The sequence below is a fragment of the Onychostruthus taczanowskii genome, unplaced genomic scaffold (assembly GCF_017590055.1).
Source record: "Onychostruthus taczanowskii isolate IOZ18803 unplaced genomic scaffold, ASM1759005v1 scaffold198, whole genome shotgun sequence".
Classification (NCBI taxonomy): Eukaryota; Metazoa; Chordata; class Aves; order Passeriformes; family Passeridae; genus Onychostruthus; species Onychostruthus taczanowskii.
In genome coordinates, this window is record NW_024499217.1 from 305,146 (window position 1) to 333,042 (window position 27,897).

The 27,897-nt window shown below is 55.1% G+C and overlaps 2 protein-coding genes across 3 annotated transcripts; both read right to left on the minus strand.

Annotated features, from left to right (window-relative positions):
- Positions 1 to 186: 186 nt before the first annotated feature.
- GBX1 (gastrulation brain homeobox 1) lies at positions 187 to 6,925 on the minus strand. The gene is made up of 2 exons (XM_041402388.1): positions 6,385 to 6,925; positions 187 to 710 (listed from the first exon to the last, which is right to left on the minus strand). The coding sequence occupies exons 1-2, from the start codon at positions 6,842 to 6,844 to the stop codon at positions 187 to 189; spliced, it is 984 nt and encodes a 327-aa protein (XP_041258322.1). The 5' UTR covers positions 6,845 to 6,925.
- Positions 6,926 to 19,098: 12,173 nt separating this feature from the next.
- On the minus strand, positions 19,099 to 27,897 carry ASB10 (ankyrin repeat and SOCS box containing 10). Of its 2 annotated transcripts, none has more exons than XM_041402387.1 (5): positions 27,463 to 27,897; positions 22,822 to 23,089; positions 21,840 to 22,344; positions 19,993 to 20,106; positions 19,099 to 19,745 (listed from the first exon to the last, which is right to left on the minus strand). In XM_041402387.1, exons 1-5 carry the CDS (start codon positions 27,752 to 27,754, stop codon positions 19,560 to 19,562), a joined length of 1,365 nt encoding a protein of 454 aa, XP_041258321.1. In that variant the 5' UTR covers positions 27,755 to 27,897; the 3' UTR covers positions 19,099 to 19,559. The 2 variants fall into 2 exon arrangements, with proteins under 2 accessions (XP_041258321.1, XP_041258320.1); XM_041402386.1 differs by lacking the exon at positions 27,463 to 27,897 and adding an exon at positions 24,382 to 25,256.

Below are 27,897 nucleotides of genomic sequence, written 5' to 3' on the forward strand. Positions count from 1 at the left end.
CAGCGGGCGGCCAGGGCCCGAGGGCCAGGCGGCCGCACTCCCCATGGCACGGACAGAAGGACACGCTGCCGTATGTACAGAGTTTACACGGAATAAATAAGGGACATGTACACAGGAGTGGGAGCGGGCGCTCGGCCCGCCCCGCGCCGCCGCCACCCGCCCCAGGGTCCGGGAGCCCGGCCGGGCTCAGGGCCGGGCGCCCTGCTCGATCTGCTGGTGCTGGCTGCGCACGGCGAAGCGATTGACGTGCACCGGGATGGGCACCACGATCTTGGGGTTGCGGACGGGCTCTCCCGAGCGGTTGCTGACATTGCCAGCCTTGATGCGTTTCCACTTGGCGCGGCGGTTCTGGAACCAGATCTTCACCTGCACCTCGCTGAGCTTCAGGGCGTGTGCGATCTGCGAGCGCTCCGTCAGGCTCAGGTACTTCTTGCAGTGGAACTCCTTCTCCAGCTCCAGCAGCTGCTCGCTGGTGAAGGCCGTGCGGCGCCGGCGACTCTTCCCGGCCCCGGAGCCCGGCGGGGGCTGCTCGGCGGCGGGGCCGCCCTTGCCCTTGCCCTTGGCTCCCAGCGCGGTGCCGGCGGCCGCCCCGTCCAGGAAGGGCTCCTCCTCGCTCTCGCCCGCCGAGCTCTCCTCCTCCCGCTCGCTGCACGGCGTCGCCGCCGACTTCACCTCCAGCTTCTCCTCGTCTGAGCTGTACGCCTTCCCGTCTGCGGGGCACACAGCGTCAGTGTCCGCCGCACCCCGCACCGCACCGCACCCGCCCGCTCCCGCCGCTCCCAGAGCCCCGCAGCCGCGGGGGAAGCTCTCCCCGCTCCCCGGCCGGGCTGCAGCTCCTCCCGCTGTCTCGGAGCCCGTCAGCACCGCGTCCCGCAGCGGGCGAAGCGGCAGCCCCGGCTCCGGCCCCGCAGCCCCGCACCGGGCCCTGCTCCCGGCGCCAGCCGCGCCCCTGCGGACCCTGCCCTCCCTTCTGCCCGCAGCCCGCCCGGCTGCGAGGGGCAGCCCCGACACAGCCGGGGGCTCCCTGGGCTCTGTCCCCCTCCGCAGCTGCCCCATCCCCATCCCACGGCCCAGCCGCAGCAGCACCACGGTCTCGGTCTAGCGGGGAACACCACAACACTTCAGGGCTTGTCTGGATCTCCGCACAGGAAAGAACACCCATACCTTCTCTCTCAGCTCAGCCCTCCCTGTCTCTTCCCAGTGCACCAGACCATCGATGCTGTTAAAAAGTAGCCAGCCAGGAGCTGAAGAACTGTCCTGAAAACAGCATCCAGAGCCAGCTCTGGCCCAGCAAACCTCTCTGCAGGGCTCTACAGGATATGGGGGGGCCCACTTCTGGCTCTCCCTTCCTAATCCAAGGATGCTCCACAGCAGACTGTGCAGCCAGGCAACAAGGTGCTGAGGCAGCCAATGCTCAGGGCTCAGCTACGCCCAGCAGTGGGCAGAGGGGCAGGACGGAACCTGTCAGCATCACCCAACAGACAGCACCTCATGGCCTCATCCCAGGCCATCAGGCAGAATGCTGTGCTTGGATCATGGCAGACACCTCTGTTAAGATGCCTGTGAGGATATTGATAGGATACTGGTGTATGAATCTCCTCCTTGCAAGCTTCTTGTGTCCCAAACTGCTGCCTGAAGGATTAAACAGCCATGGAGCAAGGGAGGACACGGTGGGAGACAGACGGAGGAAAGAGGTTTGGAAGACAGTCACTTCCATAGTAGAAGGGCTCAAAGTGAGAAGATGCTCTCAGCCACAGACAGGAGTCATGAAGGGAGGACCCACAGCTATGCACAAGCAGGTGAAGAAGATTTTCTGTCAGGCTGAGACTAGAACAGACCAGAAAATTCTTCAAGTCTTACCCAAGAGCAGGAATCGCTGCTGGAAGGAGTTATCCTGAAGCACTGCTGCTCTATATAATCCAATATGCACAAGGAGGAGCAGCAGCTCTCCAAATTTCTAAGCAGTGTCCAGGCACTGGTGCTTTGTCAGCTAGCCAGCTGTCCACAAAATCCTCTACATACTGGCACATGCAACCAGGGCCCCTAGATCGCTGGCCACCTTACCTCATCTCAGTGGGAAATGCAGAACAGCCCTCAGAAGCCTGACTGCAGGGTTTAAATGCACAAACAGAACTGCACGAGACTACTTGAGCCCAGAAGACATTCCAGGTAGCCTGGTGACTGGGGAGCTCCCACATCCCTTGTCAGTCCTGCAGCAAGCCTGTGGCTTCCTGAAACCAGGCTTTAGAGATCTGGAATCTTCTCCCTGTTCTTCCTGTTTCCTACAGTAGGAAAGAACACCTTCATCTCTATCCTGCTGCAGAGTGATTTCTTTCTTCCTGATGGTCAGGGGTAGGTGAAGAGACTTCCCATGTGCATAGAGGGCAAAGACCCAGAGATTTCGTGCTTGTGGAGCTGAGGATCAGCAGCAGGAGGCAAGGAGCACTTTGGCTGCCATTGCACAGCCTGATGCAAGCACTCTGCTGAAGAGAAGAAGAGCTTTCACTTCTGTGTACCACCTCTCTCTGGTGGAGCATGGGGCCTGACAAGGTAAGAGAGCTCTTATGAGGAATTCAGTGTCTTCCCCAAGGGCTCTTTAGGTCCTGCCCTGGCACTGCAATTCCCCAGGGAGGGAGGATGGCATCCCAGCAGCCACACTAGCCAACAGTGCTCGTAGGGCACCTTGCTCCTGTCAGCCCAGGCTGTGCCCCAGGAGACTGGAAGAAGACTGAGCAACATGATGGTTTGCAAGACTCTCTTCTGAACCAGACTCCAGATTTTACATGGAGCACTCTCACATTTGTGTCTTATAAAAGGGCTGGGTTTGCAGCTTGGAACTTGGTACTACTTGATAACATAACCCAAATTGAATGTGTTCACAAAGAAAATTGTATATTGGTCTGTTAGTCACCTACTATGTCACCAGCAAGGAAGGAATGAGGGCAGGGGATCCCACCCGTGTGGCTGGGGTGTACTGAGACTTTCAAGGCCTTTGAACATGAAGTGAAGCTGTCACGAAGCAAAGCATCATGATTAAAAAGTCAACGAGAAGCCGTAAATGAAGAACAGGGTTGACCTGCTGGTTTGTTTTTCACAAAGTCCCAGCTGTTCATTGATCTTTTCAAAGACATTGAAGAGAGTCCAAAGGGGGTCACAGAAATGTTCTGAGGGCTGGAGCACCTCTGCTGTGAGGCCAGGCTGAGAGAGTTGGGGTTGTTCAGTGTGGAGAAGAGAAGGCTCCAGGTAAACCTTATTGCAACCTTTCAGTGCTTAAGGAAGGCTTATAAGAAAAACAAAGAGAGAGTTTAAAGTCTCTTGTGATAGAACAAGGGGTGATGATTTTACCTAAAAGAGGGTCGATTAAACGAGGTATAAGAAAGAATTATTCACAATGAGTGTGGTGAAACACTGGGACGAGTTGCCCAGATAAGTAGTGGATATCACATCCCCAGCAACAATCAAAGCCTGGTCAGACAGGGCTCTGAGCAACCTGATGTAGGTGAAGATGTCCCAGCCCACGGCAGGGGGTTTGGACTAGGTGGCCTTTAAAGGTCCTTGCCAACCCAAACCATTCTGTAATTCTGTGATTATGGATGTGGAAAGCATGGTGAAGATACCTGAGTGCCACAGGTGACAAAGCTACGGAGAAGCACCAGGAAGACCTGGCTCAGGAATGGGTGTTGTGATGAGCCCTGTGTGGGTAAGGGGAACAACAGAAACTCCACCCTGTCCCTGACTGAATGTGCTGTCACCACACCAAACCAAGAAAGAGTCTCAGACTACTGCCTGTTGAATCTCAGAGATCTGTACAGCTCAGGAACAAACCTGCTCTCACAAGAGGTGTGGAGAGCTAGGGATGTTAAGTACCCTTACACCAGGGCTCATAACTTTGTGGCAGCTGTAGAAACAAATCAGACTTCAAGCTTTGCTGCTTCTCTCCACCAGTTTGCCCACATGCCTCTCCCTGCTCGAGAAGGGTGGCAGTTGCTGGAAGCAAGTTTCAAACCCAGTGGATGCAGAGAGAAGCCCTAAAATAGTGCATTAATTCCTTTGGCTGATCCTGTGTCCACAGACACCTGCGTGATGGAGATACTAACAGTGCCTAGGGACAGCAGCAGTCACTCCAGAGTGTAAGTTGCTAAATGTCAGCAAAACTGTCAAAAGGGGGCATTTATTCTTCACAAGGTTCTTCTACAGGTAAAAAATCTGTGGAACATCTTGCCATCTTGATGTGGCTGATGTCAAGGTTATCCCTCCTTTCTGGTGGACTCCAGGGGAGATTAGATAAGGCCACAGAAAACAAATTAGTTGAAGTTTACTAAATATACGGAAACAACACTTGGCACAGGAAGTCCCTGATGTGCAGATGGTTGAATGTGAGGGAAGTATCATTTTAGAATTGACCATTGAACAGGTTGTGCTCTCTTGCTCTTCCCTGGACAACTGCTTTTGGTCAGGGCCACAGACTGGATATGAGAGCAAACTGCATTATAGGCAGTTTTTTATGACTCCTGTTTACATGAATCATCTTTCTATTCCTTAGTGCTGCAAAAAGCTCACAACAACCCTCCTGAGCTTCCTGTAAGATGGCTGTAAAACAAACCCCACTGTCCATCTCCAGTTTTGTCTGGTACAGCCAGGAGAAGCAGTAGGTAAAGGAGAAGGTAGGCACATTTGGCCTGACAAATCCTCTTGGACCTGGGCAAAGCAGCCCACAGAACTGGGTCCACATGGGCATATGCCTGTGCAGAAGGACAAGCACCCCTCATGGCTCCAGAGCAAACCCAGTGCTGAGGCAGCAGGGGACGAGCAGCTGTAGCAAGACATCTTCCCTTCCATCATATCATCCCGTTGCAGGAAAAGTCTTAGAGGTAGGATTTCTTGGATTCAGAAGTGGCCACGGTCTGGGACAGTTCATCTGAGTCCCTTGGGAGTAGAGAACAGATTGGGCTCAGTTATGGAGGAGCCATGGAGGGGAGATCAAGTACAATGCAGTTTGCCTGCTCACAGACGGGAAGGGTGAGGTCGTATAGACCTGGTTTTGGCCAGGGCAGTGCTGCCCCTGAGAAGACTTTCACAAAAAAAAGTAGGAGAGGATTGCATTGGGCTTTTGACTCAGCACAGAGGCCAGGGAGCACCGGAGGAGCACCCACTAACCCACACAGGCAAGGGGGAGGCAGAATGCCCCCACTGTCCTACTTGGGGTGAGAGGTCTAAGGGGTACCTAAGTGAGTGAAATGCTCTTCTGAGGGACAAACAAGGCAGGGCAAGGAAGACACCTGGGCTTACCCAGGAGAGACTAAGGAGAGGATGGAGAACAAACAGCCAAGCACTGCAAGCAGCAGCAGAGATTGTCAGCACACATCCATGCCAAGAAGCCTGTGAGACAAAGGTGGATCCCAGGAGCGGCCAGGAGAGACAGTTCAAGAGAGGCCGCACCAGAGAAGCAGCAGCTGGCTCGTCTGTGTCTTGCCGCAGGGACCCCGCACGCCCCGTGCTGCGGGACCTCGGGAGAAGAGCTGAGTGCTGGACCTGCCTGAGAAATACGGTGCAACAAGTCTCCGAGGCTGGTGCTGGCGCACTCGGGGAGCGGTCGCAGCGCACAAAGGCGCGGACCCTGACGAGAGCCGCTCCCGTCCGCACCGGGGGTCCCGGGAGGGGCGCTGCCGCCTGCCCGCGCCGTCGGGCTGGGCCGGTGCCGAGGCGGCGGGCGCGGCGGCCGGGACGGAGGAGAGCGGGGCTGCGGGACCTGCGGGGCGGGCTGGGGGGAACTTCAGAAAGCCGGTAGTCCAGCACAGCGATGCCGGGAGGCACCGGCCCGGGCCGCCGCAGCATGCTGGGGACAAGGCGCAGCCCCGCGCCGCACCAAGCGGGACCGGGACGGGACCAGGAGCGAGATCGGTGCGGGCGGGGAGGGCTGCGGACCGAGCCGTGGGACGCCCCGCCGCCTTCCGCCTCGCCCGTCCCGGGCCGGGTGCCAGCACCTCGGAGAGCTCCGTGCGATGCTCCGGCCGCGGCGTCGCCCGTGACCGGCCGCTCTCCCGCCCCTCCTGCCCCGCGGCCCGGCCGAGGCGAGGGAAGTTTGACTCCCATCCGGGAACGCTGCGCACCGGGCCTGGGACGGAGGGGAATCGGTTCGGTACCCCGAGCCGGGCCGGGAGCGCAGCCGAGGGCGGGTGCCGCCGCCGCGACCCTGCTGCCCCGCAGTCCTGCCCCGGCACCTCGGCTGCCGTCCTGGCGAGCTCCGGCCCGCAAGATCGCCTGCCCCCGGGTGCCGCTGGGACGGCGGAGAGGAGCCGGGCAGGTCTCCCCGGGGCTGCGGCGGTCCGGGTGAGGCGGGGCGGCTGCTCTCCGCCGGGCAGGACGGGCCCGCGCCGCTCTTACCTGCCAGCCCAGGGAAGGGGTCCGGGAAGTGCAGCGGCGGCTCGGCCGGCCCCTTGTCGCGGCCCGGGGGCAGCTCCTCCGCCTCCAGCCCGTCGGCGCCGCGCCGGCAGCCGGCGTCGGGGGTGGCGCGCGGCGGGGGCAGCTCCTGCGGTGGGTAGAAGCCGTCGGGGGGCTCGGAGAAACTGGGCAGGGCGGTGGTGAGCGCCACCATGGAGGGCACGGCCTGGCCCAGGCTGGCGCAGAAGGTGTTGGTGAGGCGGCCGGCGAAGGAAGCGAGCGGGGCCAGCGGCGGCAGCCCCGACTGCAGCGGGGCGTGGGACAGCGCCTGCGGTAGCACCAGCGGCCGGTACGGCATGAACATGGGGTAGCCGGTGTAGAGCAGGTGCCCGGAGCGCGGCGGCGGCGTCCCGATGAGCGAGTCGATGGAGAAGGCGGTCCCCTGGCCGCCGGGTCTCTGCATGGCGAGCGGGCGCCTCCGGCTCAGCCGGCACCAACTTTCCGGCGAGCTCGGGCCGCCGCCAACTCGCCGCGATCCCGCCGCCGCCGGGCCCCGGGCGGGGGTGTCGCCCTCTGCTCTCATCCATCTTCTGCACATCACGGTCGAGTTCCTCCTTCAGCGCCCGCTCCGGCGGGGCAAGGCGCCCCGCTCCCCCGGCGCGGCCGGCCCCTGGGAAGGCACCTCCCCCTCCCGCCTCATCAGCTGTTATTAATGGTGATTGATGATTAGCAATTACGGGGCCAGGACAAGGGTGCTTTTGTGGGGACGGGACGGGGCCGCGCCGCTCCGCACAGCCCTCTCCGGGCCCACGGACGGGGCGAACCGGCTCCGCTCTGCCGGCACCACCGGATCCCGGAACCGGACCCGAGCCGGCCCTGCCGGCAGCTCCTGATGGCCGAGCCCGCGGGGAGTGGTCCGGGGACGGCAGCGAAGGGCGGGCTCCAGCGCCCCGACGGACCGGCCCTGGCCAGGCAGCGGCGGCCCCGTGCCGTGCCGTGCCGTGCCGTGCCGTGCCGTGCCGTGCCGTGCCGTGCCGTGCCGTGCCGTGTCCGCAGACCGCCCGAACAGGGCGCGGGGAGAGCAGCCACGGGGCAGGGTCGGGATTGCCCCTTTCTCGGCCCTGGAGCCTTGTCAGCTCGGAGCGGGGTCCCCGTGAGACCGGCGGGCTCGGGCGCCGCGGGGCCGGGAAGACCCCGGGGCCTCCCGCAGACGCCCTCGGGTCAGGGTGGGGGGGCTGCATCCTGAAATGCCCCCTCTTGCTGCTCCCCCGCACTCCGAGCGCCGGACTCGTCCCCGGCGGCGGCCGGCGGCCCCGCTGCGCATCGCTCCCTCTGCAGAGCCGGCGGCAGCCGTGCGGGGCGAAAGCTCCCGAGCCGCGGCTCCGCCGTGCTCTCCGTGTCCGGAGGAACATCGCCTGCCCCTTGTGGGGAGTCCCCACGATAAAACAGAGGGCTTTCTGCCCCCAGCTCGGCATTTGGGTTGTCCTGCCTAAGGAGAGCTGCTCACCAGACCTGCAGGAAGCAAACTGCAGCCCTGCTTCAGAAGAGTATCAGGATTTTTCAAGTGCTTGGAAGCCAAGAAATGCAAGTTGGAGTCATGACCATGCTCACTCCAGCTGTAGTTTCAGTGGCACAGTGATACTCCAGACCTCTAGCTCTCACCTAGGGGTATTCCTCTTCTCAAGTCCCCTGTGTGTTCCTACCTGCATTTCCCCTTTGACCAGGGATGCAGCACCCCTGGCTGCCTAGCTACCCAGGCTCCCTGGTGGCATCGATATCTGTGTAAACACATGGGTTTCTCTGCCGTCACCTTCTGCTTTGTCCCCGAGGATGTCTGGAACACCACTTTGAAGTGTTTTCTGTGGGACATGACAGCCCAGCCATTGGGTTGGACACTTGGATCCTGTGTGGAGCATTTAAGTGAGGCAAAATGGGCCCACTGTGCTGAAAGTGGGGTACTCAGCCTTCCTCCACTAAACAGGCAAAATCTGGATCCCCAGGGCCCAGACAGGACATCACATTTCTTGTCTTTTGTGCCTTTTTCTGTGGCACATCCTTGTGGTCCCAAAGAATTATCCCTCCACAGAAAGAACAGCCCTGCTCCAAGTCAGGGAAATGGGTGTGGAGAAGTCAATGGTAAAATAATCATCCAGGCTCAAATATTGAATCATAAAACTGAGGCCTGGCATAGGAGATCCCTGTCACCACTCTGATGCAGACATCTCCTGCCCTTGGATTGCTGAGTGAGAGATGCTCATCTTTGCAGGTCACTGACTGGCTGTGGCCCCTGGTCCAGGATTAGGGCCCAGATTCCATGGTGGGAAGGAATATGGCAGTGATAAGCATTTGGATGAATCCCACCGCAGAGAGCAGCTGTGACACAATAAGGGACATGGCTCCAGATCTGCTGGTCAGCACCTGGGTTCTGTCTGTCCTTGCCCCAGCTCTCCTGCCTCATCCACCAGATGTCTGTGGTAAAGGAACCTGCAAGTTGGAGTCATCTTCAATGCACATAGCTTGGGTCCATTCCCTGCTATGGAAGCACCTTAGACCATGGAGGAAGGGAAAGCATAGCCACCTGTTACTGGATCTCTAGACTGCACTCAAAGGGCCCAGATCAGGCTGTGCAAGCAGCTTTCTGACTCCTGAGCAAATACAATTTGATCACTTGTTGGATGAATCTTTTCTGTGTAACCAACCCATGCCTCACACCTGCAAACATGTTAGCAAGATATTTGAGAGCAGCAGGAAGCTGCTCTCTTTAGTGACCCTGCTGGAGACCCGAGTGAGCTGGGGGTGAGCTGTGTCTCCCATGGGAGGGAGGATGGCAGCCCGTGCCCACAGCAGCAGCTCCTGCCTGGAGACCACGGTGGCAGGCTCATCTCTGCCCTCTGCACAGCAGGAGCTTGCACCCTGCCAGTCCCTGCTGATGTCTCCACGGTTAAGGTTCTGCTTACCTGATCATACACTTGCATTCCTGCAGCCCCCATCTCCCCTCCAACACTGAGTCTGTTCCATGCTAGGAGCAGCAAAGCAAGGCTGCTTCCAGAGGGGTGGGAAGCCAGGCAGGAAGGGCTGTAGCAAGGCAGGGGCTTCAGTGCCCAGGGTGCATTCCCACAGGACCTGAGGAAGGTGAGCAGAGCAGATCTGGTGACAGACGGCTTCATCCTATGAGTTGGTCCTGACCCTGGAGAGTCAAAGCTCTCCCAAGGAGGGGGGAATTGCCCCAGCAATTCACTGCACTTTGCTTTACTGTGTCTCATGAGACTTTGTAGTAACCCATGTGCAAATCGTGAAGCAAGGATTCAGAGAAGGATATGTTGAAGGACTACAGGAAAAAATAAAAGGTTGTAAGAATAACAAAGCAAAGATGTGCTGCTATACTCTCGTGTGTACGTCAAATGGGACAGAGATCCCTCATCCACCATCCTCACAGGTGAGCCAGCTTGGAATGAGGGTCCAGGCTGCATGTCCACCCACTGGACTTCCATGGGCTTTCCCAGTTCCAGTTGTGTAACCTATGTTGAATCTCCCACAGCTTCTTGCTGCCTAGTGAAATGCAGTTTCCATGGCTTCCACTTGAGGCTCAGACCTCCACTGCTCAGATGCTTCCTGGGCATCTTTCCCTCTCCACACACCTCTGCAGAAAGCCCCTTGATTCCAGTTTAAAGGGCTTCATCCCTCCCTCTCAATGAACCAGTCTATTTCCTTAATGTGCCTGAAGATAGACTGTCCAACACGCCAGGTACAGCAGAAATATAAATTGTGTGTGCAATTTGTAAAGCCTCATGTCTCATTGCACTCTCAGCTGTTGATGGAGGTCTCTCAGGACCTTGCTAGGAACATTATCAGACACTGAGTTAAAAAAGTCTCAGGAGGAGACCTGTTCTCTTTTGGGGTCACTGTGTCATGGCTCATGTTTTTCAGTCTCAACAAGTGGTCCTGAGTCTCACCAAGCTGGTTCCTGAGTGCTGAATTCAAGTCCAGTCTCTGCAAGCAGCAATCACAGACCAGCCTGGCCCATCTCCCCCATCCTCAGTCTGCCTTTGCTCACCACCTCTCTTCTCTGTTTTCTGCATCAGAACTGTTCAAGTCTCTTCCTCCTCCTCATTCCTTGCTGCAGACATGTGAACATGGACCAATCTGTTTGCCTGCTTTTCTGGAGCCAGCAGGAAAGCCTGGAAGGTGTCCTGCTCAACACTTGGCACGTGGGACAGTGTCTGTCCTGAAGATGGTGCATGACCTCTGATCAGCACAGAGGATCCCAGGAGAAAACCTTCAGCCTTTAAAAATGTCCTTGCTGGGATCCTGCAAAGCGGGATCCTCAGAGGCTGTTCATTAAGGAAAATTTGATCCTGTGCTACTGGGCAGGAAAAGAACCACCCAGGCTGGCTCTCCTCTCTGAGGTGGAGAGTCTGGAGTATTCCTGATGCACCAGCTGTTGGCCAAATACAGGCCAATTAATTTTTGCTGTATCCGTAATGGGTAAAGTTCTGAGTAACACAGCACAGCAACCACAACTGCAACAGTTAAAGCATAATGACAGACTGGGAAATGAAAGCAGGTCTTCCTAATGGAAACTGCTATGCAGTCTTAACTTTATGCCTCTACCTGCTCCACTTACTATCTCTGCGCGGAATCTAGCACAACAGGACTAAATCTAGTCACAGCCTCTAGGCATTCCTGCAGTATGGCTGTTAAACATATTAAAAGCAAGAGCAGCGTTGTGAAATTATTTACTCGGAGTTTGGTGAGTCTGGAGAGCAGGCTGGCTGTGGCCATGGTGCTGTTGGGCCGAAGCTGGGCTGCGCCAGGCACAGGTCCTGGTGCCCGTGGCACGGCCCTCAGGCTCTGCGGCCGCACGCTGCCCGAGGTGGGCAACATCACACCCACGAGCAAGGGGCACCCAGGAGGTCCCAGCTGGCTCCAGCAGACGAGGTCCCTCAGGCCCTCCCTGACTGCAGAGCTGCCCCACGTACTTCTGACATGAAACCTGCGCTCATGCCTGGGGAAGGTACTTCAGAGCTAGACCTGGCAGGGCCGCAGCTAGAGCAGTGCGAGCCCAGGATCCTCATGAACAGTAGCAAGAGCATGCCCAGGCACATGGGTTTGCTGCTGACAAGATCTCAGACCGGAAATTTTTGTTTCTGTAGTCCTGGACAAGGTTCACATGTTCCTCTCACATATTTCTTTGAGGATTGTTCTGCCTAGGAGAGCCAAGCCCTCCCTCACTCCTGTGTTTGGATCCTGCTCAGGGAGAGCAATGTTAACCAAATTCTTTAGATAATTTATGGGGCTTCTAAGGCACAGGGCTGGTACCTCTCACATGTTTAGCTCAGAAGCAGCTCTCTCCACGTGCACTGCTCTGCCCCAGCAGTTATGTGAGCATGGCACTCCAGAACTGTTCATTCAGAAGGCATCCATCATCTGCAGGTCACTATACAGACATGCATCTCATGGCTCTGTGAGAGCCTATAAGCAAAGCTGGTGTTCTCAGAGTGCAGGATGCAGAATTCAGAACAAAATGGGTTATGCAACACCATGCAGAATACAGGCTGGCACATGAGCATCGTTTCTTCAGCTGGGAGCACAGCCCAGTCAAAGGCACCACTGAAGCAGCCTGCCTCCATCGCCTTCGTGCCCTCCCCTCAGGGATTTATCCACACTGATGAGATCCCCTGTGCCTTCCCTTCTCCAGGCTGAGCTGCTCCTGCTCCCTCAGCCTTCCCTCACAGGAGAGGTACTCAGGTAATTTTTCCATGTTAAGATATTGTTATTTTGTCACTGCTCAGGTTTTCTCCTTGAGGCAGCTTTTGTTGTCTTCTGACCGTTCTTGCTATCTTCTGCTACTACTGCAAAGTTATACCAAACCAGCTTTTGTTGAAACCTTTGTTGGGGATTCTTTCAGCGACCTGAAGCTCCCAGCCCTGGCAGCAGCTGCAGGTGACTCTGCTGAGGTGTGGAATGAGCCAGAGCGGGGCTGACAGCCCAAAGAGCAGCGCCGTGCAAAGGGGGTCTGCTCCCCCAGGGTTCACCCGCGGAGCACGGCACCTCGGGAGCATCAGCCTCTGCTGCAGCACCTCTGCATGGAAACACAGTGCAGGAGGAATTTGGAGCCCTGTTCCTCACAAAGAGAGACCAGAAGGCCTGGGCAGTGGGAGAGCTGCTGCCGGGACAAGCAAGCCCCAGCATGAACCCAGCAAAGCTCAGCTCAGGGGGACTGTGTTGCTGTGGGGGGGTCGCAGCTTGGGGTGGGCACTGAGGTTCACAGCTTGGGGTGGGCACTACTGCCCCAAGGCAGGGCTCTTTGCAGAGCCTTCTCGGGGGGGATCACAGCCAGGATTGTTGGGCAGCCCCCGAGGTGCTCGTGTGCTGGGTAAAGGATGGGGTTTGCCTTTGTGGGTCACATCCAGCCCTGGGGTCCTTCAGATCTCCTGAGCACTGTCCATCCCACTCAGGTGAAGTGTGCTTGGTGCTGCCAAACAGCTGAGATGTCAAAGATAAAGCTTGTGAGAGAAGTGGTGTAAGACCAAATATTTAAATAACTAAATAAAAGCAGCATCCCCATTTATTTCAGACTGTCTTTCTCAGAAACCACTGCAGCCAGCACATTCAGAGCAAGGAATCTGATAGAACCAGTACAGACCAGTGGGCTCGAATTGAAGGAAACTCAGGTTAAGTCAGAGATGTCAATGAGGTGTGAATGGAGTTAGCAGTGCTGGGAATGGAAACTGGAACTTATTGTCCTGGGGCAAAACACAGTCCCAGTGGTGATAGCATCTTGTGGCAGCCCATTGAGGGTTCAGAGATCTGTAATTAATCGGCCTGATCTCTTTGGGACGGGGCTGAGCACCATGCAGATGAACCCTGGTCTGGGCTAGGGCAGATCCTCATGTGATGTAAAAACAACTCCTGAGATAAGAAATCTACATCACCATGATAACCTGTTCTAAGATGCAATTAACTAGAAGATTAATTGCCCTTGCTATTAAAATTGTCTCATTTCTAATATGTGTTTGCTCAGTTTCCAGCCACTGTATCTGGTTTTACCTCCGAGTGCCACGAGGAAGGCCCAGCAGTGCTGAATGAGCCCTCAGGGAGGCTGAGCCAGAAGGCACAGTAGGGTCCAGCAGTGGGTGCCAGGGGACATGGAGGGGTCCCTGGCTCTCTTTGGGCAGGGGGCTCTCAGCCCCTCCTGCCCTGGGACCCCGGTGCTGGAGAACAGGCACCCACACACTGAGGGCAGCCCTGGCGTGTCCAACCCCCTCAGCTCCGCAGCTCCCACTGCCAGCAGCCCCTGCAGCCCCCTCCCACTCCTGGTGCTGCTCTGAGCCCTCCTCTCTCCCAAACCCCCCGAAATACCGACCCCAGAGCCGTGTGCCCCTGCAGCAGAGAGCCCAGAGAGCTGCAGGCACTGGGCACCTGCCCCAGGGTCTGTGTGCAGCTCACACTCTGCATAATGACATCCAGCAACGCAGTAAATATTTCTGCTCTGCATTTGAAACAACTATGTGCAGTATTCATATTTTACAGTGGTAATGAAATACTTTCTATTCCATCAGTAATTAAGGAAGATGCTAAACTGTGTAAGTAACAATTTTTATAATGTGCAGGAGAAGAGCTTACATGCAAGAGTATTTAATTGGCTAATGAGTTCACTGAACCATTTATTTTTTTCTTTATAACAAATCATGGCACACTGGGGAACTTAAGATTACTAGGGGGAAAAACACCAATGTCTTGTCAGTATTTAAATGTGTTCACATGGATATCCAAGAAACTACACAGCAGTTAGTTCAACATACCTCCCAAGCAATCACAGACAAGCAGCCAAAGGATGTCCTGGGTTAGTCAGTAAAAACTAGAACCCAATTTAATGTAATTTGAAGGAGGCACTTTCAAATTATTTTATGTAACTTTTTATAAGCCTACAAGTTTGATAGAGCTAATGAGAGAGATGGGGCATGCTCAGAAATCTGTAAGTCATTTGACTAAGTTCTAATTCTTATTTCGTATTCTCATACGAAATTCTTGTTTCGCATTCTAATATGAAAAATTAGCTGTGTGCTGCAGTTAGTGTCCTCAATATTAATAGATCCAAAAGAACTTGGTGACTGAAGAGACTTATCTTACACAGCCATTTGACAGGTGTATCTCTAGCTCTATTCTCTTCACATATCAATGCTACATGCTGCTAGCAATCAGGGAGAAATAAAAAACAATTGCTGATAAAATTATTGGAATGGATAAAAGTGAATTGTTGCGATGGTAAAAGTAACAGGTGCACTTGCTCAAGAGAACCTGATCTGGGCTGGTGGAAACAGCAGGCTGAGGAACAGCCAGGCTGGCTACACTGCAGTGTGAGGTGCAAGATGTGAGCAAGAACGGGGCTTTGCTTCAGCTCAGGGGCAGCACCATGGGGGTGTCAGGTCTGAGCAACATCAGAGGCTGCAGCATCCGTCCTGGAGCACAGAGCCCGCTGGCTGGGGGCAGCGCTGCCCAGGGCTCCTCCTGGGCTGGGCCGGCGGGCAAATCACACAAAATACAGGCAAATCACACTGAATACGGGCAAATCGCACCAAATACGGGCAAATCACACCGAATACAGGCAAATCACACAGAATACGGGCAAATCACACAGAATACGGGCAAATCACACAGAATACGGGCAAATCACACAGAATACGGGCAAATCACACCAAATACGGGCAAATCACACCAAATACGGGCAAATCACACCGAATACGGGCAAATCGCACCAAATACAGGCAAATCACACCAAATACGGGCAAATCGCACCAAATACGGGCAAATCGCACCAAATACGGGCAAATCACACCAAATACGGGCAAATCGCACCAAATACAGGCAAATCGCACCGAATACGGGCAAATCGCACCAAATACGGGCAAATCACACCGAATATGGGCAAATCACACTGAATACGGGCAAATCACACCAAATACAGGAAAATCACACCAAATACGGGCAAATCACACCAAATACAGGCAAATCACACCAAATATGGGCAAATCACACCACACACGGGCAACTCACACAGAATACGGGCAAATCGCACCACATACGGGCAAATCACGCCAAATACAGGCAAATCACACCAAATATGGGCAAATCACACCACAGACGGGCAACTCACACAGAATACGGGCAAATCACACCGAATACGGGCAAATCACACCTAATACGGTCAAATCACACCGAATACAGGCAAATCACACTGAATACAGGCAAATCACACCGAATACGGGCAAATCACACCAAATACGGGGAAATCCCATCAACTACAGGCAAATCACACCAAATACAGGCAAATCACAACAAATACGGGCAAATCACACCAAATACAACCCCAGGGCTCCTGAGCATTTGTGTGCACAGCAGAACAGCCCTCACACAACCACAGCACTGTGCACAGCTGCCCTCCCTCCATCCCAAGGGATGCACTGCAACAGGAAAAGCCCAGGGAAACCCTGTGTGTGCAGTCAGGGCTGGGTGACTGCTTCCACACATGAACAGCACAGCTGAACACAATTCCAGCCAAATAAGTGGAGAAATAGCATAGATCTGTGTGGTTTTAAATTATATGATGGAGAGAAACAGAACATCGTTGCCTGTATGTTCTTACGTGGCATCAAATGAAACATGACAGCAGAAAGATAAAGAGAGCAAGGTGATCAATGCACTGTGCAATTCTTCTCTCCTTCCCACAAGGGCATCAGAATGCTCAAATATTCACAGGTCCAAAAAGCAACTGGTCAAATTTATGGCAGAAAAAAAAATATCTCCACAACAAAAAATTACAAAGATGCCTTTTTGACTCAAAACTACCAAAGAAGCAGGCTACAACTCAGGGTGGGTACAGACATGCTGGGAAAGAGCTTTTCTCTGCTTGCTTTTCCTGTAAGTACCTCACTGCTAACCCCCATTATGGCCTCTCCTGCTCTTTACTGAGGAACAGGAAAAACTGAGCGAGAGTCAAGCAGGTGCTTGAGGCTGGGAAGCCTGCAGAGTGTGCTGGTTGTCTGTCAGAAGGAATACCAGGGATGGGCAGGGCTTTGGCTGCACGGGGAGGGTCAAAGCAGGAGCCAGTGGCTGCAGCTGGGATGGAAACTTCTGTCTGGAGCTGGGATGACTCTTTCTCCGAGCACATCACTTGAATGGCTGCACTGAAAATGCAACAGTGGACTCACATCTCTCCAGCCACTCCTAAGGGTGCACCTTGCCGTGACTGTTCTGCTGACAAACCCAGGTGGATGCTGAAGCAGGAGAACCAGCCTGTGCCCAAGAGACATTCCCAGCAAGCCCAGGACTCAGAAGTGACTGGCAGCTGCCTGTGCCTGCAGCAGCTGATAAAAACACACCAGAACCACGTGTCCCTACGCTAACAACCCCTAGGTTCAGTGTTCTCAGTAGAGACCACAGCCCTCCCACTCAGGAAGGTTAAATTTCCCTGGCAAAATTGTCCCTGCAAATACATCCAATGCTGCATTAGGAATTTCCCCTTCAGAAACCTGAGAAAATAGCAAAGTTTGTTAAGTTGCCAGAATGTGCTCTGGAACACTAAATCTTTTAAAATCTGTTATTGTAAATGTTTTTGAAAATCAATTGCTAATCAATTAGCATAACTGAGTTGAAGTCAGAGCATTTACACTCAGCCTGCATCTTAGCTTGAACATTTTTGATTGTTTCCATTTGCAAAGGGCTGGAGTTCCCAGGAGCTTTTCTGCTGGATTGGTTTGATTTGGTGTAGTTTTTTCCCCACCAGTTGCGTTGGTCATGCTGTAAAAGGTTCTCCCTTTTTCCTACCAGCCCCACATTCCTTGAAGACTGTTATCCAGTGGTATCCTTATGCATAATGAACTCGTGCCCCTTTCAGTTTTGGTAGGAGCACAGACAAAACTCAGTTTCTGAAGACATGTGGCCAGGGATGGCCTGTTCCTCTCTCCACCCACCTGACCTCAGCCCCCCAGGCACACAGGATGCTCTGTCTGCAGTCTGGTGGCTCTGAGGGGAGCCCTTGAAATGTACCTGCAGCCCCACCACGGGTCCCTCATTGCAGGAGGTGCCCGTCTGGCCACCTTTGTCTAGGAAGGACAAGGATGTGCCAGAGCTCCATCTGCTCCTGCCTTTGCAGAAACCAGACCCTGTGTGTTCACCTCTTGCCACTGGAAGAGCTGGAGCTGCCTCCATCAGCCAGTGCAGAGCAGCCTCAGAACTGGCAAAAGCAGCCAGCGAGACCCAGGAGACAGCTGTAAGCCCAACAGCTGCAAGTAAAACTACAAAATAAAGCAAACGATGAAATTCAACTCTTCCCTGTTCTAAGGACATATTATTATGGCTGAGCATGCTTTACTGAGCACAAGTTAATGCAGGCATAGGGACAACGTTGGAGAGAAGGATGGTATACCTGTCCAGGTGTGCTGCTCTGCACGCTGCCTTCAGACCAGGACATCAGGTCAGGCTAAGGCAATCCCAGATTGTGCTGCCACCACAAAGGACAGACCTTCCTGTTTCTGTTCCTCCTTCGCTCACAGACATCACCTGGCTAAAAATGAACCCTTTAAAGCGGTGATTAGACTTTGGGAGCAAGACCACTGGCCCTGGTCACATAAACAGATGACCTGAGCAGACAAGCCCGTTCAGCCAACAGGAAGGAGGCAATTTCAGACTCCATTCCTTCACTGGTGCAAGGGAAATGCACCACTGCTCTGTGGGGAGAGGGCAGGCCATCATCCATGTATTTTAAAAACTTTGGCTCCCCTGTACACTTCATCCCAGTTTTGCAGATTGTTGTTGACCACCCAAGCCAACACCTCACCTCTCTGCCCCTGGATGTCATAAAGCACATATCCTGATATACCATCTCTATGCTGCAATAGCACCTACTTAAAGGCAGGCACAAGTGCTTTCCAGGCACCTTGTGGGCACCGGTAGCACATGAACACATCCCTCCTGTACCCTGTTAGCATCCCTGCTGTGGCACATCAGCAGTGCACGATCAGGAGCAGCACCATCAACCTCTCAGCGTGGTTTTGGGCTCACGTCCTCAGAGCAGCAGGGCTGAGGGCTCAGAGCCACAGCCCGTGTGCCCGGGGAGGCAGAACAGGGAGCACCACTGCGTCTGTCACACAGCCTTTCCTTCAGAGCTGCGTGTTGCAGGGTCCCACTGTGCCCATGGAGAGAGGCACCACGAGTGCAGCAAGAGGAGGCACCCTCTGCCCTGGATACCTGTGCCACAGCTGTGGTGCTCAGAGGCAGTAATGGAGCTTGCTTAGAGCAGATCTTCAAAGGATGGATAATGCTTCTTTTTCATCGTGTGTCTTTTGTTGCAGGGTAAAACCTTTCCCCTCACCCTGCCAAGGCTGTGGTGCAGCCCAGGCTGCAGTGGGACCCTGCACAGTGCTCTGCTGCTGGCTGCTCTGTGCCCAGGGGAGCAGCAGTCCCAGGACACATTCCTTCTCACCAGCAGCGAGGTCCTCAGTGCTGCACAAGCACGGCCAGCCTGCCTCAAGCTCCTGAGCCAGGTAACCCAGACATTGTACCTTCACGGAAGGGGTTTTATTGGAACACCCACCACACATTTCCTGCTGAAAAACAGGTGGGTGCACAGCTCTGAGTGCAAATGCCACCACCCATGGCATGTCAGGTGAGCTCTGTCAGGACAGTCTTCAAAGAAATGAAGAAATCATGCTCAGGTGGGTATAAAGAACAGGATTTATTCCAAACACCTTTGGGTACAGACCAAGAAACCTGACCAAAGACAGGACCACAGCAATCATCCAGGGCATCAGAGTTGCCTCGTATAGGCTAGAGTATTTGGATTTGGGATAGGGAAACTGGTATTCTACTACTAAGCCTGTGATCCATGCAGTGTCTTTGCTCCTTGTACCACAAAATTCCCTAATTCCCATAGCTCCTTTTGTTAGTCTGGAGTCTGTCTGGATTAGTATGGACAAACAGAACACTCCAAAACAGGTGCATGATGCAGAGCACAAGGCTGCTTGGGACTGGGGCATGGCAGCAGGCTTGGCACAGGGGGCTGATGTGGCCAGGCAGGAGTGGGGCGAGGGGAAGGGGGCAGCTGCAAGAGCACAGACCGCATTGGCAGAGGTGGAGCACCTGCACAGAGAGGCACAGCAGGACTGCAGCTGCCACCCCTAGTAGAGAACGTCCTCGAAGGCGAGCAGCAGGAACTGGTGCAGGGCACTTGGCAGATGTAGCTGGGACAGGACCAGAAGCAGGCGGCCCTCCAGGAGGGCCCTGAGTGTGCAGCGAGCCAGGTGCTGCAAGGAGCGAGGTCTGTGCCCCAGGGAGAAAAGCGACTGGTAGAAACATGGGTATTTCTACAGAGAGAAGAAAGGACCAGAGGCATGCAAAGCTGAAGATATCACCCTGGGACCAGAGGTAGAACCAGACACCCACTTGCCTCACTCTGGAGCATCCTCCCTGCCCCCAGCAGCACCATCCCGTGCCTGCCACCCCCCTGGCCAGCCCCAGCTCCACCCAACCCCCTCCAGGCCTTGGTGCCCCGGCAGCCCACCAGAACCTGGGCACGTGTTCTCCAGCAGCAGCTGGCGTTTGCTCCCTCACCTGTACCACCTCTGCTGGAACCGCTGCCAGCCAGTCCTCGGAGACGCGCACGTGGCTGTAGCTGTTCACCAGCGCCTCGATGACACGCGGGCAGCTGTGGCAGCACCGCAGCACCTGGCCAGGGAGAGACAGATGCCTTCAGAGGCCACCTGGAACACAGGCTGGACTCTGCTAAAGGAATAAAGTAGGGATTGATGAAAAAGGCCTTCAACGGATACACCTTGGGCAGTACAAGAGTCTGGCTGAGGCTACACCCAAGACGGACTCCGAGTCACCAGCTGTCATATTTTTATAATTTTTGGTCCATTTACAAATTGGGGTTAATTGTCCAATTACAGCTTCAGGTTATGCAGTCCCATCCTTCCAGTTTGCTTTCCTCAATTCATGGTTGTTTACACTCTTTGGGCCTGAAGCTGGAGTGGTGTCCTTGGTTCTGGGGCTGGAAAAGGATGGGTTGGTGTGACTGAGCTGTGAAGAGAGCTTGCTAACACTTTATATGAAACTCAGAGTTATATACTAATGCAGTACAGAATCCAGAAAATATGGAAGCTAAAACTTAAGGCATCAAGAGCAGGTGATCACCATCATTTGGCAAGATCCTGCAAGCCCCACTGTCACCTCCTAAAGTACTGCTCAGTCCAGGTGTAGTAAATCTGGTGAACTGTCCTTCCCTCATTCTGACCCAGGAGAGAAAAACCACTGCAGGTATGAAGCACCAGAGCATCCCTCCTTCCTCCTTGCACAGAGGAGGGCTGAGCCACCACTGAACATGCACAGCTTGGCTGCCTTCAGCACAACCCACAGCTCCTCCTCAGACACAGGGACAATCATGCATGGCTGAGGAGATGATCTCCATCAGCTTCACTGCTGCAAGGAGCTCATAAACACCAACACTCTGCTTGACACCAGACTCCTTGCCTCCCATTTCAGTAGTTAGAGCATGAGCCATTCCAGGGCAGGGACTGGCATTCATTTTGTGATCAGGCAGAGCACAGCACACCATGCCTCTTTTGCGGGCCACACTGGGGTCTCAGGGATGCAGGATTGTGCCCCTCTGGTGCATGGCTGCAGAGACACCTGTGCCTGTGTCTAGAGCAGTGCTGTGGCCATGTCAAGCGTGGCACAGAACCGCAGAGGACTTCACACATATCTGTACCACACCTCTGGTGTGTCCCACATTGGTGTAGGTGCAGGTGACACGCCAGTGCCGTGTACCTAGCAACAGTGCAGCCTTTGGAGAGCACCCCACCCAGGCAAAGCCGCACTGAGGCAGATTTCCCTGGCTCCGGGCTGCCACTCCCCATGGCCCAGGCCAGCAGTAGCTGTCAGAGTCTATTCTGGCTGTACCAGTGATCCTCATTATCTGGCGTTAATAGGAGATTAATTAGTGTTAATTGTTGATTTTCCTGTATTTTCCCAAAGGGGAGAGCAATCTGCTGATCTCCGGGCTGGGTAATTATTGCAGTGCTCAGGAATTAAGACAGGAAATTAACCCTTTGTCTGCGGGTGTCTTGCAGAGACGGCAGGAGCTGGAGGGTGTGCCCCTGAGAAGAAACACCTCCAGAGGAAAAGGACCAACAATTTCCAGAGCAAGTAATGATGGAAACTGGGTGAGTGCTGTCCACACAGCTTAGCAGCCAAGCAGGAGAGTGCTACAGCAAACCACACCCCAGCAGAAAGCATCAGGGATTCCCGTACCAATAACGCCAGTTCTCCCTTCCCAGGCCCTGGGCAGAGCAGGGCAGGACAGCGACCCGGCTGCCTTGGAACAAGCCCTGCTGTGACAGGAGGGCCCACGGGGGCCCTGGTGTTGCTCACAGCCTTCCCCTCCCACACACTCCCCGCACCTTGAGGAGGGAGCCCGGCCAGATGCGGACGGCTCCGTGGTTGAGCAGCGCTCGCACCACCAGCTCTGGGCGATGCTCCCGCTTGTAGGCAGCCACTTGCAGGATGTTGTGCAGGGCCGTGTTGCCGCCGTAGTTCATGACATTGACATTGGCGCCCCGGGCCAGCAGTAACTCTGCGATCTGAGCGTTGGCATTCTTGCAGGCCAGGTGCAGCGGGTGCTGCCGGTCCCGGTCCTCGGCGTTGATCCTGGCACCGCTCTGCACCAGCAGCTGGCAGACCCGGTAGTAGCGGTCCATGTCCTGGGGCTGATGGGGCTGAGCACAGGCAGCATTCAGCGGTGTTTGCCCCTCCTTGTTCCTCACCTCCAATTCAGCCCCGTGGTGCAGAAGCAGCTGGACATGCTCTGCCAGGCCGTGCCGTGATGCCACATGCAGTGCTGTGTCCATCTCCTCCTCCGTCTGACTGTTCACACTGGCACCATGCTGCAGCAGCTGCCGGACACACCTGTGTGGGCCGAGGCGACTTGCTGACCATTCCTCATGTCCATCTCCCATCCTACCTCCCAGCTCCCACATCTGTACCACCCCAGCTTTTCCCCAGAGTCCAAAAATACCTGCTCCTCATGCCCTGGAGCAGAGTTTTTAAGCCAGCATGACTGGGGAGCAGAGATGCTGTCACCCTAATTTAAGCTAACTCTGCACAGACCTCTTAAGTGTTGCCACACCCGGTGCCTGCTCACAAGCACAGTGGATCTGCACAGGAACGCCCTGAACATTACAGCGAGACCACTGGCTCCTCAGCTGCATCTGCTAAGGACACGAGCTTGCAGTCACCTGCTGGACCTCAGAGCTGATCCCGGTCCAGGAGCAGCCCCATTCCGCAGGCACCAACCCACCTCCAGGGGGGAGGAGGGACCCCTCCTACACGGGATTAGGCTTGAGCCGGAGGGAGGCTGGCGGCGCTCCCGCAGGCAGGACTCACTCGATGGAGTCGGAGCTCTTGCAGAGGTGCAGCGGCCGGCAGCCATCCTCGGAGACAGCCTCGGGGTCGGCTCCGGCGCCGAGCAGCAGGCGCACGCAGCCGGCGCGGGCGGCCGCGCACGCCTCGTGCAGCGCGGTCCTGCCCCCCGGCGCCAGGTCCACGGCCGCGCCGCGGAGCAGCAGCAGCCGCACGCAGGCCGTGTAGCCCCGGCCCGCCGTGATGTGCAGCGGCGTGGTCAGCTCCTGCTCGTAGCTCAGCGACCACAGTCCTGCAGGGGAAGAGGGGTCAGGGAGCCGCATCCAGCCGCGGTGCACGAACACCTGCCCTTTTCCTTGAAGTACCTGAGGTAGGGCCCCCTGACAGACGTGTGTTTCCCCTCAAGGGACATCAGGTCCTTTCCCTGCAAGATCCCTGCATCTGGGCTGGCCGCAAATGCAGAGATCCCTGGAAGGCTCTCAGGCCGCAGAGCCGTGCAGACAGGGAGCTCCAGGGAGCAGCAGCCCGCAGCAGAAGCTGTTCTGGGCAGCGTGCCCCTCACCTGTGGCTCAGGGGGTACAGGGGTTTCTCTTGTCAGGGATGCAGCACATGAAGGGTCTGGTGCATGAGCAGGGCTGATGGCAGTGAGGTGGCTGGGCCAAACACCATGTGTGTAGCACCACAAACATGAGGAACCAGGCAGTAGAGAGGTGTCAGAGCCAGCTGCCACACACACAGGGAACTCAAACAAGCCCTGAGCAGGTTGCAAACAAGCTACAGCAGAGCTGGACATCTAGAACCTAGGAGAGAGCAAGGGGCTGAAATGTGCCAGCTCCCAAAGATGCTGACCCAGCACAAACCACCGCTGAGCTGGTGCTTTCTGCTGGCTAACAGCCTGCAGATGCTACAGGAAAAAACTCCTTAAACTGTGCCTCTTGCTGCCTAACCAGACTGAGCTGGAGGACATCCCAGACTGCATGGTGTGTTCCCCACTACATCCTCTCAGCTCCTTCTTGCAGAGGCAGTATGTCATCTGTGTTTCCCAGGGCCAGGTTCAACCTGCACTGTCTCAAAGACCTAACTCATGTTGTGACAGCCTGGCACAACCCGCAGTGGGAGCCCACAGCGCAGAGCAGGCTGCACACAGAGCTGCTCCCAAGCACTTAAACAATCCCTATGGGAGGGACCAGGTTTCCTGCATGCGCCCTGTGCTCTCAGAAATAGGAACCCCTTCCCACAAGGAACACAGGAGAACCTGACCACATCCCCATGCTCTTGTTGCCGTTCCCACCACTCTGCAAGCCAAGGAGCACTCATAACACAGAACCCCACAGCATGGGCTGAGCCCCACAGCACGGGCTGAGCCCCACAGCACAGGGCTCGGGCTGAGCCCCACAGCACACAGCACAGGGCTGAGCCCCCCAGCGCAGGCTGAGCCCCACAGCACACAGCACAGGGCTGAGCCCCACATCAGCTGTGCCCTGCAGCATGGGCTGAGCCCCACAGCAGCCGTGCCCCACAGCACACAGCACGGGCTGAGCCCCACAGCACACAGCACAGGTTGAGCCCCACTGCTCCCCATACTCAGCCCGCGGGGGTTGAAGCGGTAGTTCTTCCACTCTTCCAGGTCACTGGTGTCAAACACAGCACTGGGGCTCAGGTTGTTCTCAGGATCACTGAGGATCTTGGCTACAGTGCCCTGGTCCCCAGCCAGCAGGGCCTGCCAGAACACCTGGGCAGGGCCGTGTGCCTGCTGTGTGCGGATGGGCTCCTGGCTCTCGTCTCCTCCACCCGTGATGCTGCCCATAACACCCAACCAGGCTCTCCTCAGAGACCAGGACAGGACCTGCTGGTGCACCCCAGCCAGGCTCTGAGGCACAGCCCCACCAGCAGCCTGTGTTTGGGCCGAGAGTCTGCCTGCCTGCCAGCCCAGGGCGTTCCACAGGGAGGGGGAACACATCACACCCCTCGCTTTGGCTCAGGCTGGGCACAGCTCAAGTCTCAGCTGTTCTATTCCGGGAAACCTTGTGACCAAATGCTGGGGCCAAGAGGCTGATAAAGGCTCTCCACTCAGGCAGCAGTACCTCAGCAGTGCCCTGCTGTGAAGGGAAAACCTTCAGGAAGGGCAGGGGAGCTTGAAGGGTAGAAATGTGGATGGGACATCACTAAGACAACAGAGAGAGAAATGGTTTCATGCTTACTCAGCGTATTGCCCAGTGCTGCCCAGACCACAACAGCATGATCCCAGCAGCTCCACACACCTCTCCATGCCTTTGTTCACCCCTTGGCTCCACACACGTCTCCAGCACTGCACATCCATCTACCAGTTGCACCTGAGCCATTGCCACTAGGAAGATTTTTAAACAAGCTACAAGACAGCTATTTTTAATCAAAGCCAAATAAATGGTAGAAACAGGCACAAAGATGGGAAAAATTGGAGGTAATTATGCTTTAGACCCTCCCCACTTCCTCCTTTTTCTTGCTATCTGCCTTGCACAGAGCCCCTGCCTAGCTCTAGTGCTCCCTTTCAGCGCTCAGAGACTCCCCTGACTTGGCTGCTCACTGCAGTGCTGTCACCTGAGCTGGTGTTTTCCTCTGCCCCCACTTGGCTGATGCAGGCAGCCCTCCCACCTCGGTCACAGAGGAGCATGCCCTGCTCACGTGGCACTAGCACCGTGCACACATTGTTCACACCGTGTGATCTGGAGAACATGTCAAACTGCACGGCAGGCTGGTAGAGCCCCCTTTAATTTTGTGTCATGGAGCTGCTCAGATCACGCAGCTAAACACCAGCTAAGTGACCCCAACTGACCACCAAGCAACAATTACCAGAGGACCAGAGCAGAGTGTAAGACAGGGAACTTAACCCTTCTCAGTAATGAAAATAAATGAGCAAGTTCTATGCTGACAGCATCCAGTTTGCTCTGTGTGTGCAAACTTCACCTTGTCTGACTAAAATGTAGCCTACGAAAAGGTAAAGGAAGGGAAGTCCCTGGCAGACGTTCTCACCTGATGGGACCCTCTGTTTACCCAAGGATATAAGCAGGTATCCCGTGGGAGCCTGAGGTTCCCAGCCAGGCACCAGGGAGGCAGGAAGTGGTGTAAATATCAGTGACACCAGACAGTTTACACTTCCTCTGGGCACCTTAAAATACCAGCGAGGTGATCTGGGAAAGACAAGGTCACTAGAACCTACTGTTAAGGTCACTGAGTTCTAGGAACCTGTCCCTACATGGTCAGTGAGATACAGAGACAAGCCTCAGGTAGCATGAAGGTTTGTTTTGGTTTTTGTTCTCTATTCTTATCTGACAAAATTTGGCAGCACATTTTTGCTTTGTGCTTGATGAATGATTTTGTTTGGTTGGGTTTTTCATGGCTTGAAACTTTGTTGATTATAGAAATTTCTACATAAGGTTGTTTTACATTGTTCCATTTTCTCTGGGGCACAATCCCTTACCAGCAGAGAGACTGGCTGCTCCAGCGTCTGCCAGCCTGGCACAAGACAGGACTTGCCACACCCAATCTGTATTTTACTGACAAATTATCTCTCTTACATGAAAGGCAATGCCTTTAGTGATTTCGTTCCTAAGTAGACTGTAACAATTCAAAACCTGGGTCTTACAAATCTTACAACTCAGTGAATAATCTTCACCCCTCATAAGTAGCAGCATGTGCTTTGGCAAGCCCACGCACCCTACGTGTCTCTTGCTGGAGTGGATCCCCACAAATTGCTGTCTAAGCACCAGGACATTTGGCCTGCTCCTCTGGGAAAGCAGCTTCATCAACAGCTCTTCCATTCTCAGATGGGTGGCTTTTGCCACCAGCCTTCTGTTGAGGAGGCTCTTTCCCAAATTTGCCCTAAACCAAGACAAATACAGCTTAAGGCCTTCCCTACTTGATGTTCTTAAATTCTGGAGTCTGCCTGTACCATGTCACTACTTGACAGCAGAAGAACAAGGGCACATCCAGGCTGCCCAGCACACCCTGCCTCAAACACACCAGCTGCACTGCTTACTGAGCAGCTTATGGACAATGCTGATGAGAAGCTAAGCAAAAGGGACCAGAGAGCGTGGAAGCATGTGTGGTAGCCCCAGGATGTGCCTGGACAAGGCAGAGATGGAGAAGTGAGATGTACAGACAGAAAGAAGCACCAAGAATGATCAGCTCCTACCACCTGTCACTGAGGAAAGTTTGCTTCCACCATCTTTCTCATACACTGGATTTCTGCTCCCCTTGTCAAATCTGTGTCATGGAACAGAGCAGCATTCCGATGCCTCTCCACCCGTGCACACTCCCCACATGTATTTCACATCCATCCCAATAATCTCTAACAGGACAATCCTGAGCATGTGCTTCTCCAGCAACTCTTCCAGGGGTCCTATTCTCACTATTTCCCAGTAGATCTGCCTCATGCCACCTTCAACCAGCCTGCTACTTCTTGTTGTACAGCCTTGGAAAGTTCCTTCCTCACACTAAAGCTGTTCTTCTAAGCCTGTCTTGTTGTACAGCCTTGGAAAGTTCCTTCCTCACACTAAAGCTGTTCTTCTCAAGTCCTTCTTCACCACTGGGGATTCCTTTCAATATTTCTCTCAGGTGCCTGAGCCCTATCCTTGGACCCCATCCTGGGCATTTTCTATTCCCCATGTTCCAGTCCCTCATACCCACCACGTTTGCTGCTGGTCCAGCGCAGCACGTCGCCCCTGGTCTCAATGATGAGATTGACGGCTGCGCCCTTGGTGAAGTACTTCTGCACCATGTCCAGGTCTCCAGTGAAGAGTGCATTCTGCAGTAGCAGGTCCTGGCACTGCAGTGGCTCCAGGCGGCTGTGCTGGTGTCCCCAGCCCTCTGGGCTCAGGCTGTGCTCGCTGTGGTGGGACCTCACACCGCAAGAATCCTTCCACGGCGCGGGCTGCAGCGAACGCTGAGGGGCAGCGCGGAGAGGGGAGGTGCAGTCCATCACAGGTGGCTAGCCAGACAAGTCCGAGCCACACAGTAAATGAGATATTACAGCAAACACACTCTCATTCAAGGGTTTGTCCTTTGCAGGTTGCTCCTGGGTTCCAGCTCCCCTGCATCTGGCTGGACTCAGGCAGAGGCCTG